Raw genomic sequence first — 12,647 nt, 5'->3', positions numbered from 1 at the left:
TTTCTTATCTTATGAAGTATTTTTGGTGAAACATTAGTTTTGGGAAAACCTTATGTGGTTTAATAATGAAGTATTGGTATTGAATTTATATTTTGTTAACTTGAGACATGTTAATAATGTGATCATTAAGAAGTGATTGATATTATTATAGTGAATTGTAGTGATTTGTTGAAAGGTTTTGAAGTACTAGTCTTAACTGTCTTATTTTGTTATTAAATGAATATAGAAATATATATATATATATATATATATATATATATATAAAGCCTTCTGAACTAACAACTGATTTTAGAATAGTCCCCTGAATTTTCAAATGCACTAATGTGACCCATCAAACTATCGAAGTGTGCCAAAAATGTCATTTTTGTCAAAATATTCCTATAATACCCTTATTCTCTTAAAACCTAAAATAAAAAATTAATAATAAAAAACTATTTTTTTAAAAAAATAAATTTAAAAAAACTATTAATACAAAACTAAAAAGTTAAAGAAATTAAAAAATTTAACTTAAAAAAACAAAAAAAAAACAAAAAACAAAAAAGGAGAAGAAGAAGAAAAAAAGGGGTGGTTACCAATTAAAAAAATTTAATTTTTTAAGTTTTTAATTTCTTTAAATTTTTCAGTTATATATATATTATTAACAGTGACATGTGTCATCATTTTATTGATGCTAACGTGGCACACTAATGGAATTCGTCAAGTGTTTTCACGAAATTTGACTGCATGGAGTAATTAAATTTCAAAATGTATATTTTTAATATATTGATTTTTTTTTTGTAAGAGCGACACATGTCATTATTTTTATTGTTATTGACGTTGACACTAACAAAATCCGTAAAATATTTTGACAGAATTTGATTATAATGATTAAAATGCTATTTTTTGCCTACTTGAAGACCTTTTAATTATTTTTTATAGCATTTTTAAATCATAATTTAAGCCAACCAGATGGATTGATTTTACATTTTTTTTTTTAAAAAAAAAAAAAAAATAGTTTAGTCTAGTTTTTGTTTTTTTAGTTTTTAAGAGAATATGGGTATTATAGGAATATTTCGATAAAAATTGCATTTTTGACACACTTTGATAGTTTGATAGGTCACATTAATACATTTGAAAATTCAATGGACTATTTAAAATTGATTGTTAGTTCGTTTAGGGAGCTATTTTATATTTTTCCCTAGAATTTTGGATGATTACATTAATGATTTATAGAACATATTAAAGATTATAGATACCCTAATTAATCTGTGGGAATTCTTTAAGACATATATTTATGTAAATTTTACATATAGAAATATATGATTTATTTACCCGTTCTAGAATCGGGGTGTTACAACTTTGGATAAGAAATTCAATCTAGCACCCGAGCAATTGAACTACAAAATCGAGCAGTACTTGAAGATAAAAGATGAGCTCGAGTTATTTGCAACACTTGGCATTTGAGCTTCAGTTGAGGTTTCCACGTTACTGGATGAGCTGGCTCTTGTAACTCTCTCGATGTCCAAACCATGCGACACCATGACATCTGCCTCATGGCCCTCATCCCTCGGACTAAGTGAGGGAAACGTCTTTGAGAGGTTGCCCACATTATCAGGTTCAGGACATTTTCTTGAGTCCACTGGCCATGTCTTTGGACCATCTAAGCTCCTGTAGCAAACTCAAACAGATGAGTAGTGGTATATATCAAATATATTCAGACCATTTTCAGATAATAAGCAAATTTAGATTCCTCCTACTGTTAAACACTACTTGAAAACATACTTTCCATTCATCAGATTCAGAGTTTAAGTCTAACTAGAACAGTAAATGTGTTTCACGCACTTGGGAGTTGCAGTTGATGTTTCTGGCTCATCCCTCACACTGAGTGAGGATAGTGGTTTTGTGAGGTTCTGTACACTATCAGGTTCTGGACAACTTCTTGAGTCCACTGACCATCTCATTGGAACAACTAAGCTCCTATAGCAAACTCAAACAGATGAGAAGTGATATCATATATATTCAAACCCTTTTCAGATAATAAGCAAATTCAAATTCTTCCTACTATTAAACACTAGTAGTTGATAACATACTTTCCATTCATCAGATTCAGAGTTTAAGTCTAACTAGAATATTAGATGTATTTCACGCACCCAGGAGTTGCAATTGATGTTTCTGGCTCATCCCTCAGATTGAGTGAGGATAGCGGTTTTGTGAGGTGCTGCACACTATCAAGTTCTGGACAACTACTTAAGTCCACCGGCCATCTCATTGGAACAACTAAGCCCCTATAGCAAACTCAAACAGATGAACAGTTGTATCACAAATAGATGCCTCGTACTGTTAAACACTACTTGATAACATACTTTTTATTCATCAGATTCAGAGTTTAAATTTAACTAGAAAAACATACACATATTAGCTGCTCAGTTTAACGAACAACAGATTCAAAAGAAAATTCAGATAAGCTCATACCCCTCAACACGTCTTTGTCTGCATCGATCCAACTTATCATCTTTATAGCTCCTAAATATGATGTTAAGATGGTTTTCTAGTCTTGGTATATCAAATAACGACACAACATCCCAAACCTTCATAACCTGAATGTGATATGATTCTTCCTTGAGAATATCTACAGTCCAAACCAGATTCAGCTGCCCATCGACCTTGTACCTCTTTAAAAGTTGAGAACTAGTCTCATGGGGCCAATGCCAACCACTTGAAAGCTTTGCCAAAAGAGAAAGCACTTCCTTACGAGTCTCTACATTGCTAGTCCTCGCAATAGAATTCTGGAAATCATTGTCGAAGAAAACCTGCATTTTTTAATTAAGGTACGTAATATGTCATCATAAAAATTCAGATCAGTTCAAACCATTACAAAATAAAATTTCCAAGAGTCTACTCTACTATTTAAAGCACTTTATTAAATCTTTATAAAAAGTTACATATATTTCCATCCTTTGATTCACTTGAATCTATAAGAGAATTTCATCTGTCATTGATAAAAAAATATTGGACAAATAAGACGTTTTACGACATCAAATAGGCATAGACAACCAAAACATTGCATGTACCTTCCATTTAGCCTCTTTGAAAAGTAGAGAGTCATTTTTGAGTAAAATAACAAGCTCTCCAAGCTCTACCAAGGCAGCAATAATTGCCTGAGCCAAGCTCTTGTCCTCACTAGCCTCATAGAAACACCCACGTTCCTTGGCATCAAGGACTAGTTCCTTCCAAACAGAGCCACTATTGAGTAAAGTCACCTCATCCCCCAAAATCCAAAGGCAATACCTGAAGAATGAAACAGTGACCAAATTTTAATTTGCAAAACCGAAAGAAACAAAAACGTTTATCAGCTACAGCATAATCTGGTATATACAAGTAATACCTTGCTCGAGTTAGTGCGATATTTGCTCTTTGTCGGTTGGAAAGGAAACCTATTGATCCATTCCCGTTACATCTTACAGTAGAGATAATTATTACATCGGCCTCACCTCCTTGGAACCCATCAACAGTGCGAACACTCACAGTGAAGCCACTACCAGACTTGCTGTATTTTCTGACCCTCTCTTCAATTGCAGAAACTTGAGCCTTATATGGTGATATCACTCCTATACTGACCTTCTTCTTTGTGTCAAGGAATTCTGTTACCAAAACAAGAAATGGTAAAAAGAATTCATAACATTTGTCTACAACTTTTCTAAAAGCAAATTTTCTAGGATAATAACCTAGACCGATTACCAATCAAACATTTAAACATACGTTTATGCAGATTCGCAACTATCTCAGAGACCACAGCAGCCTCAACCATATTCTTGGTACTATGCCCGAGACCAACTTCCTCCTTTCCATGAACTACACTTATGAAAGAGTAGGAGCTGTACATGTTGCCTTGAAGGAAACGCTTCTCGTAGTCTCTTCCTTCAACATTTGGACCATCTGAAATCTGTTTGCCATAGAACACCCCGTTTGGAAATAAGCTGATGGATGGATGCATCCTGTACTGAACATCAAGAAGGTGCTTCTTGTGCCCCAACATGAATAATCTTTCAAACAAACTTCTTCCAAATTCAGCCTTCTCGGATATCTAAAAAATGCACATTCCAAGCATGTTAAACAAAGTGGAAGAGTTCATAATTTGCAAAGATAAAAGAACCAATACAAGGATAAAACTTTAACCTCGCTTTTAACTAAAGGAGGGAGCTGCGTCTCATCCCCTATGAGAATAGCATGGCGGACGCCGGATAGCTGTAAAGGAATAGCTGTTTCACATTCTTTAAGCTGAGCAGCTTCATCGATAACCAAAAATTCCATGCTTCCTTCAGTACTGTATAATTTAGCAGAGCTTGATGCAGTAGAGAACACTAGGCATGCATTTGCCAAGCAAAAGTTTTTTATTAAAGAATTATTAGTGAAATTTGGAATAGAGGATGTCAGAGATAATGTCAGACATCTCATTATACGAAGGCACTCTTTTCTTATACTCAACTCTGTAAACCAATAACCCACACCGACACCTTGCAACCCAGTTTCAAGAGATTTGAGCAGATCCAAAGCTCTAATAATTTCCTTCACTACCTCTAATGGTATTAGAGAAGTTGGTAAGTGTGTATACAAATTAACCATACAAAACTTCAGTTGCTCATGAATTGAACAGAATGTCTTCTTTAAAAACTCCTCAAATGTCAAAGGATCATCATCTCCCTTATTGTTTTCCTCCCTTCTTTTTTCCAGGTATTTTTCATACTGCGACTTCGGGTCATCAAGCAAAGATACCATTAATTTTAAGCCATTTCTCCAGCCAGATAGAGGAGCAAAGCACTTCACAAGCACATCAACACGATAGTCGAGAAATACATCAAGAAGATCTTTACGTTCACCAAACTTCATTCTTTTATTTGTTTGAAAACGATCATAAATCTTCATTCGCTTACCATTCCCAAATAAGACTATATCTCCAAGCCCATATGGGTTATACTCTTGCGAAGCCCTAGCCAAGCACAGCAGTCGTGTTGTAACTTCCAGAACTGCAATGTTAGTTGGAGCACATGTTAGTGTTCTACACTTCACTTTAAGGAGGGCATGTAATAAGACACCAACGGTCTTTGTTTTCCCGGTCCCTGGAGGGCCCCATATCAGTTTGACAGGATTCTGATGATTGCAGTCTCTCATACCAATGCAGCTTAAAACCGCTGCTTCTTGAGAGCCATTTAGATTATAAGAGCCGATCCTTCCCTGTAGATTAGAAGAGGCAAGGCTGTTTTTTCCTTTAGAAAAGCAAGTCAAACAATTTTCATCATCCTGTTAGGATTAAATATATAATGCATCAGTAATGCGAGTCTTCAAAGAGAAGGTTACTAATATACATTGAAGAGCAAAATGAGTCAAAATTCTTACAGCTGAATTGGCTTGCAGTACTGTTTTAATAATGTTTGTGTTCCCCCTTTCCAGGTGCAGTGCTTTCCAGATACGAACATTTGTAGTCATATTCATAAGATAAACTGCGAAAAGTGTTCCCTTCTCGTAATTGTGCTTGTATTCCTCATTAGTTAAAAGGGGATTTGATGCCAGTATCAATACCGTACTAGACTTTGTCTCTAAGTCTCTTGGCCGAAGAACATAAGCTATAAGATAGAATTCTTTGGGCCTTTTCAAATCATCAATGCATTTTGGTCTAACATGTGTTAAGACAATAATATCACCAGGCTCAGGTTCATATTTTCCTTCATCTTTCTTAGTATCTTTCACGCTCTCCAACTCAGAATCTTTAATGCTCTCTAATTTAATTTCATAAAACAAGTCTTTGGGAGGTTTAAATGTTTTAGATGTTACAACATATTCTATTTCACAAGTGGGTGCTTGAGACAACGTTGTTATGTTGGAAAACAAATCAGCATGTGTTTCCTCAATTAATGAAGGAACGAATGACTCCTTATAATCTGGCACTGATGAGAATGTTTCTGGGATCTTTTTAACCTGTCAGTAAATGATGTCGCAGTTATGAATGAAAATGTCATGAGAGAAGATCGATCTACACATGTTTGTGGGAACAAAATGTACATCATTGAATGAATAATTAAAGTACACATAAATTAAGAAATAGATAAAGAAAAGAGAATAGCGAAAAGGGCTACATATTACTTTTATTCTTTCATAAAATTTACAATATAAAAGACTCGTATTTATTAGAGAATTGTGGTAGGTAAAGCTAAAGATAGTTATAGTAATCAAATCAAACCTGATCATTACAATCAATACAATAAGGAATATATAGCTAGCTATTATGTAACCTTATCTTATAATCTAATATCCCCTTCAAACTTAACGTAAAAGATTCTGAAAACTTGAATTTGAAAAGAAATGCATAGTGATAAAACTATGGAAAATTGTTTTTGTATACACACTCACAATGAGTGTGGAACCTATGCACGTGGAATCCATGTAACAAATAACACAACTCTAAAACTATATTACTAATAGAAAATAGTTTGGACAACTATGGTAGGATGATTTATTTGTTTACAGTATTCACACTACAAGAAATTGCCTCATCATATTAGCGTTGAGATTATTAGCGGCAACCTAAAAGTCGCCGCGCCGCTAATAATGAATCATTAGCATGCATGTCATATATATATATATATATATATATGATACATGTGCATGTCTGCTCCTAATCTTACCTACAATTTAATAAATGTATATTTCTTAATTTAAAAACCCATAGATATTAGATGGGGTGTATATATATGATTAATAATATATTTAGATAAGAAGAAAAACAGATCGACCAACCTGATATTTGTAAAAATCTTTATTGAGAACATCCCCAAGAGACCAAGAGAACACCAAGTCTATTAAGCTTCTACCATCAAGTTCTTCCTTGTTCTTCTCCATTTCTTCTGGGTGATTTCTGCAAAACCAGCCGGACGTCAATTTCCCAAAACCCAGAAGTTCATAATGTACGCATGCCAATTAAAGGGGAGAGGGAGGGAGGGAGAGAGAGATCAGAGAGAACTTTCCGTACTGAAGAAAATAGCTAGGCTAGAAAAAATTTACCCAATCGCATGGCTAGCTACTACATGGCCATAAATAAAGATAGGTACTTAAACACCCATTATCATGCAAATAATGATCATCAAAAGCAACACAAATTCCGAAAGTGAGAAAAAGGTCTAAAGAAGAGACGATGAGTACAAATCAAAGTAAAATAATTGTTAGTGCATAAAAAAGTTATGTCTTCGTAGCTACGTAGGTATTTAACATTCAACATCCTGTCCCGTCCCGTCCGTACGACTAATAATTAACCTGGTTAAGTGTTGTACGTAGACAACTACGTACCTTCGAATAATTAATTGATTTAATTTTCGTACTATAGGATGATGAACATTGTAATTAAATAAAAACAAGTGTAAAAGAAAGGAAAAAGGTAGTGATCAGGAATGTAACTAATTAAAAGACAGAAACATGCAGAGATAGAAGATATAAAGTAAGAAGAAAAGGAAGAAAAAGAGATTCTCAAACCTTCGATGTTGATTTTCTATGTACTAGGTTTCCCTACACTACTTTTTATACATAGACGCCTGCCTTGCTTAATTTCTAAGCTAAGCCCTTCCCCACTCTCTCACCTTGCTTAATTTCTAAGCTAAGCGTAAGCCCCTCGGCCCTCGCCCTACAAAATTACAAATGATTTTGCATTGATTCAATACGTACTTGAGAAAAGAGGATATATATATATATATATATATATATATATATATATATATATATATATATATATATATATATATATATATATATATATATGAAAAAAGTACACATATTCCCTCAAACTACCACTCAATTGTCAATGTATTCCTCGTACTACAAATTGTGTCAATTGTCCCCCTCAAACTACCAAAAAATGTCAATGTTCCCCCTAATACCAACAAAAAGACAAAAATAACCCTAAATTTTTTTTGAATAAGACAAAAATGTCCTTATAAATTAAAAAATATATATATAAACTAAAAATAAAAACTAAAAAATTATTTTTTTAAAAAAAAATTAAATAAAAAACGAAAAAGGAAGTTTTTTTTTTTAAAAAAAAAAAAAAACAAACGAAAAAATAACTGAAAAATATAAAAACAATTTAAAAAAAAAACAAAAAAGAAAAAGGAAAAACCAGTTTTCTATTAAATTAAAAAAACGAAAAAGAAAGATTTTTTTTTAAAAAAAAAAAAACCAAACGAAAAAATAACTGAAACTTACAAAAATAATTTGTTTTAACAAAAAAAAAAAAAAAAAAACCAGTTTTTAATTTTTTTTTTTTTTGTATAAATTTTTGTTATTTTATATTTTTTTTAAAATATTTTTTTAGTTTTTATTTTATTTTAAAAATTTTATGAATGATATTTTTGTCATTAGGGGGATATTGACAGTTTTTAGTAGTTTAGGGGGGGACATTGACACAATTGATAGTTTAGGGGAGACATTGACAATAAGGTGGTAGTTTGAGAAAGTTATGTGTACTTTTCTATATCTATATATATATATATATATACCTGCTTGTATGCTTTCAGAAATTGTGCCGAAACACATTTGGTTTTGGTTTCCTTCTAATTTTTACACTAGTAAAAGAAAGTTCTCATTGCCCATTTCCATCCATGACTGATGAAAATGTTTTCATTGATTCATAAGTGTATCATGCATTGGTTTGTTGCAAGAGCACTCACAAAAACTAAACAATTAATTGTAATATTTGAGAATAAGTGTATCATTCATCGAAGCCTGTATTGGATTTTGTAAAAAATGTGAGAGTTAAGTCGGGAAGTTGTATTTTGTAAAAAAATAATATTTTAATGGTATTGGGAAAGATAAAGAAAGCTATTGTAAAGTACTTTATTTGGATATGGAAGCAAAAAATAGTTTTATTTATTAAATTTAGATAAAATCAAAAGGAATCTGTTGTGAGTGCGTTAAGCACTTGATTATGTATTTAATTTGATTAATAAGATAATTTTGTAAAAAAAAAAAAAAAATCTTGAGAAAATAAAATAAAGTTTTGATATAACTATATTCGCAATCAACTTGCTTACAGGAAAAGTTGAGACATATTACATTACATCTTTTGTACATCTCTTTTCTAAATCAACAATTGAATATGTAGGACTCACATGTGGGTTCTTGTGGGTCGTATAAATCCAATGATTAATTTAGAAAAGAGATGTACAATAGATGTACAAGAATCATGGCTGTAATCAAACCGAGCCGAGCCGAGCCAAGTATTGAATGTTCAAGTTCGGTTAGTTTAATTTTTTTCGAACACGAGCTGAACTCAAGCTTATCACAGAACCAGATAATCTGTTCAAGCTCTATTCATTTATTTTTATAACGATCTCGAGCTTGTTCATGAGCTACTCAATTTATTTAGTCCTTCCATATATAAAGTAAAAGTCGCAATTGTTTAATTTAAAAAAAAAAATTAATACTAATTATGGTTGAGATTTATTGTTTGAGTAATTAGAGAAATTAATTGAAATCTTAAATAATCTAATCTTAATTTTATATGTTTATTTTATAGTATATTTATACATTCATATACACATAAATGCACTTATATCTATATTCAAACTCACAATTACAATAATTCAACTTATATATAAATTACATTACGAAGAACTTTCTTTAAAAAAAAAATAAAAAAAAAAATACTTAACATATTTTCATGACAAAGTTAAAAATAATATTATAAAAATAATACAAATGAAGTTATACGAGCTTATACGAGCCAATCGATCCGAGCTTATATGAACCAAGCCTAAATTTATACGAGTCTGAATTTTTTGTTCAAACTCTATTCGTTTAATAAATGAACCAATTTTGAGCCGAACTAATCCGAGCCAATCCCAAACATATTCATGAGTAACTCTAATCGCTTATCGCCCTAACAAGAATCATTTCTTGGAAAAGTTCGTATTGGGAAATAGTTTAGAACTTCTCGTGAAGGATATAATCCTATAGAAAAGGTAAAAATGATATTTCATAAGAAAAAGAAAAATTCCTCCAGGAAAGCAGTTAGTAACGGAGTCTATAGCTTTTTTTTTCTTTTTTTCTTTTTTTTTTTGGCCGAAAATGAAAGAGTTATTTTTAAATTTTATTTGCCTTTCTGTTAATCAGACATTCTTTTCAAGAATATTTGAGACATTCTTTTCAAGAATATTAAATCCTTGGAATGGGAGACAGGACGTTTAAGTTTTTGATCATTCCAATCCTTTTGGATGTGAAGGCTCAACACCCATAGGCTTGTGGCAACAAAATTGGGAGTTGGATAATACTGGTGGCCACAGTATTGAAAGTTATTGAAATTGTATTACATTTTTTGGACATTCCAAAAATGGATTAGAGAACTAACAATATAGGGATATGGATGACATAATAATTAATAGGTAAAGAAAAAAAAAGTGCAACAAGTTCTAGATTGCAGAATTCATCATTCCTTCCAAATCTTCACAGGAAATCAAGTTCAAGACACCAATTAAGTTGTTGATCTTTAAACAAAACAATGTAAGTCACTCAAATTCTCAGTGGGAAGAAGGAAAACAGGCTATCTCCACCAGCAACTTAAATTGCTAACTTTGTCCCCATTAAGATAGCATTAGCTGTGATTGTAAATATACATCATATAATACTACCTCTTACTATATGACCAGCCATTTGCACATGCATTTTAACCACTATATCTACTTGTCTACCTAGTCATCCTGTGAAAACTGAATATCAAAAAATCAGGTCTTGGTTCGGTTTAGGTTGCTAGGGTCAACGGGTCTTCGCCGGAAATCCACTGGAATCACTGGAAATCGCGCCAAACTTCGCCACTGAAGATCGGGTCACACGGGTTCTCCCGGGTTCGTCAAGTTAGGCTCACGGGTCGCGGGTTCAAGCTCTTGGGTTCCGCTGGAAATCGCGTCCTAAGCATTACCGGAGTCGACCCACCGGTAGAATCGGCCGGAACTCGTGTCGCCGGTGTCAATCCATGGAGGATCGGGCTCCATCTCCCTCAACTCTCCCAATCTCACTCTCAATCGCTCGGCTCTCTCGGTCTCATCTTTCTGTCTCGATCTTACTCTCTGCTCTCAAGTCTCTCTCTTTCACTTCTCTCTCTCTCTCTCGTTCAGACTGTGCTTGGGCAGAAGAACAAGAAGAAAGAAGAAAATAATAAAGAAGAGGAAGGAAGAACCGGGCATGGGAATTGAAGAGAGAAGCCGGCTTTTGTAGAAAAATATATTTATTTTTTCTTAATCATTAACTTTAGTAAAATATTCACTGATATTTTGTTTAAAACTTAGTAGTTAAGTCTTGTAAAGATATTTTACAAAACTTACTAATTACATTTTTACCATAGATATTTTCATATTAGATTTTTACTATTATAAATAATTCATTAAAATTATAATCTAAGTCCATTTTGAGTCTAGTTTGTTTCATTGTTAATATTATTATCTCAATAATATTATAATACTTTAAATATATATCAAATATATATATTACACAATAATATTATCCATTAATATTATTAGCCCACTGAATAATTCAGTTTGTCCCTTTATTAATCCTGTAATATTATTAAAATCTAATAATATTATTCTTTATTTATAAAATCATGATTTATAAATAATAAGACCAAGAAATATTTATTTTCATAAATATTCATGTATTCCTTATTATTTATCTAAGATTAAAATATCGTGTTTAAAGCCCATATTTTATTCACAGCTGGACGTGAATATTGTTTTCTACAATATTAAGTCATTCGAGCGTCGAGTTATGAGAATCGAACGTCAATTCTAAACTTGTCTATTTTATTCAGTCTTAAATTTTAATTTAAGACATTTTATTTTATTACTTAAAATTTAGGGCGCTACATGCAGAATGCTTTATTTTATTTTATTTTTTTATATTGTGCCATATGTCTATCTTCTTTGGTTGACACGTGACAATCCATTAAAATTTGGACAAAAAAATAGACAGAGGCATCAAGTCAGTCTTTTCCCAAAACTCAAGTCCCTCTTAAAAAGGTTTCTCAAACACCACTGATTTTGTTTGTGCTTGGGTTCTTCATCGTCTTCTACAGTACTTTTACTAAATTAATAGTTGTAGGATTCTTCTTATATTTAATAGTATAAGTCAGTGGAGGCCCAAAATCTTACTATGGGCCAACTTTAGAAAAGCCCAAGGTTCAAAACCTTGCCAAGTAAGCACATGGATATGTCATTTAGTTGGCCCTGGGATTTGATTCTTGCACTACACCATCACAATAACTGCACAACAACTCCTCACATGAAGGTGGGTCCCAATGTGTGGGATCCACCCTCATGTGAGGGGTTGTTGTGCAGTTGTTGTATTGATGTTATAAATCTAACATTTTCCGTTTGCCCTATGATGGCATGGCAACAACTGGGATGAATCTTGGGCAGAACCGGCTCATTTGTATTATTGGAGTCTACAAAAAGTTTCTTTAATATTATATTAAATTACTATTTATTTTAAAAGTTTAAGTCGATAAAAAAATAATGAATTTAATAATTTAATTTATATTATAACATATATTAGTTAAAGCTTACCAATATAAGAGCCCTAGATTTATTCCAAAACATTCCTGAAGGAATACACCTAGAAGACTACAACCAAAA

At 32.2% G+C, this 12,647-nt stretch overlaps 1 protein-coding gene across 3 annotated transcripts; it reads right to left on the bottom strand.

Moving 5' to 3' along the window:
* Positions 1-1,319: 1,319 nt before the first annotated feature.
* Positions 1,320-7,162, bottom strand: LOC133861369 (uncharacterized ATP-dependent helicase C29A10.10c-like). 3 transcript variants are annotated; one of them, XM_062297153.1, is made up of 11 exons: positions 7,036-7,162; positions 6,772-6,889; positions 5,374-5,952; positions 4,156-5,277; positions 3,739-4,063; positions 3,365-3,620; positions 3,051-3,267; positions 2,452-2,789; positions 2,130-2,264; positions 1,822-1,956; positions 1,320-1,647 (listed from the first exon to the last, which is right to left on the bottom strand). In XM_062297153.1, the coding sequence occupies exons 2-11, from the start codon at positions 6,871-6,873 to the stop codon at positions 1,377-1,379; spliced, it is 3,480 nt and encodes a 1,159-aa protein (XP_062153137.1). In that variant the 5' UTR covers positions 6,874-6,889; positions 7,036-7,162; the 3' UTR covers positions 1,320-1,376. The 3 variants fall into 3 exon arrangements, with proteins under 3 accessions (XP_062153137.1, XP_062153136.1, XP_062153138.1); XM_062297152.1 differs by having other exon boundaries at positions 7,004-7,045; XM_062297154.1 differs by lacking the exon at positions 1,822-1,956 and having other exon boundaries at positions 7,004-7,045.
* Between the last annotated feature and the right edge of the window lie 5,485 nt (positions 7,163-12,647).

This window comes from Alnus glutinosa, chromosome 2 (assembly GCF_958979055.1).
Source record: "Alnus glutinosa chromosome 2, dhAlnGlut1.1, whole genome shotgun sequence".
Lineage (NCBI taxonomy): Eukaryota > Viridiplantae > Streptophyta > Magnoliopsida > Fagales > Betulaceae > Alnus > Alnus glutinosa.
This window is presented reverse-complemented; position numbering and strand designations above follow the sequence as displayed.

What these genes read in the sequence shown, in the direction of transcription:
- LOC133861369 (XM_062297153.1), bottom strand. Translation starts at nt 6,873, where the DNA reads ATGGAGAAGAACAAGGAAGAACTTGATGGTAGAAGCTTAATAGACTTG. An exon ending in AGTTGCGAATCTGCATAAAC is followed by an intron (nt 3,621 to 3,738) that starts GTATGTTTAAAT and finishes TTTTGGTAACAG; the next exon opens with AATTCCTTGACACAAAGAAG. An exon ending in ACATCAATTGCAACTCCTGG is followed by an intron (nt 1,957 to 2,129) that starts GTGCGTGAAATA and finishes AGTTTGCTATAG; the next exon opens with GAGCTTAGTTGTTCCAATGA.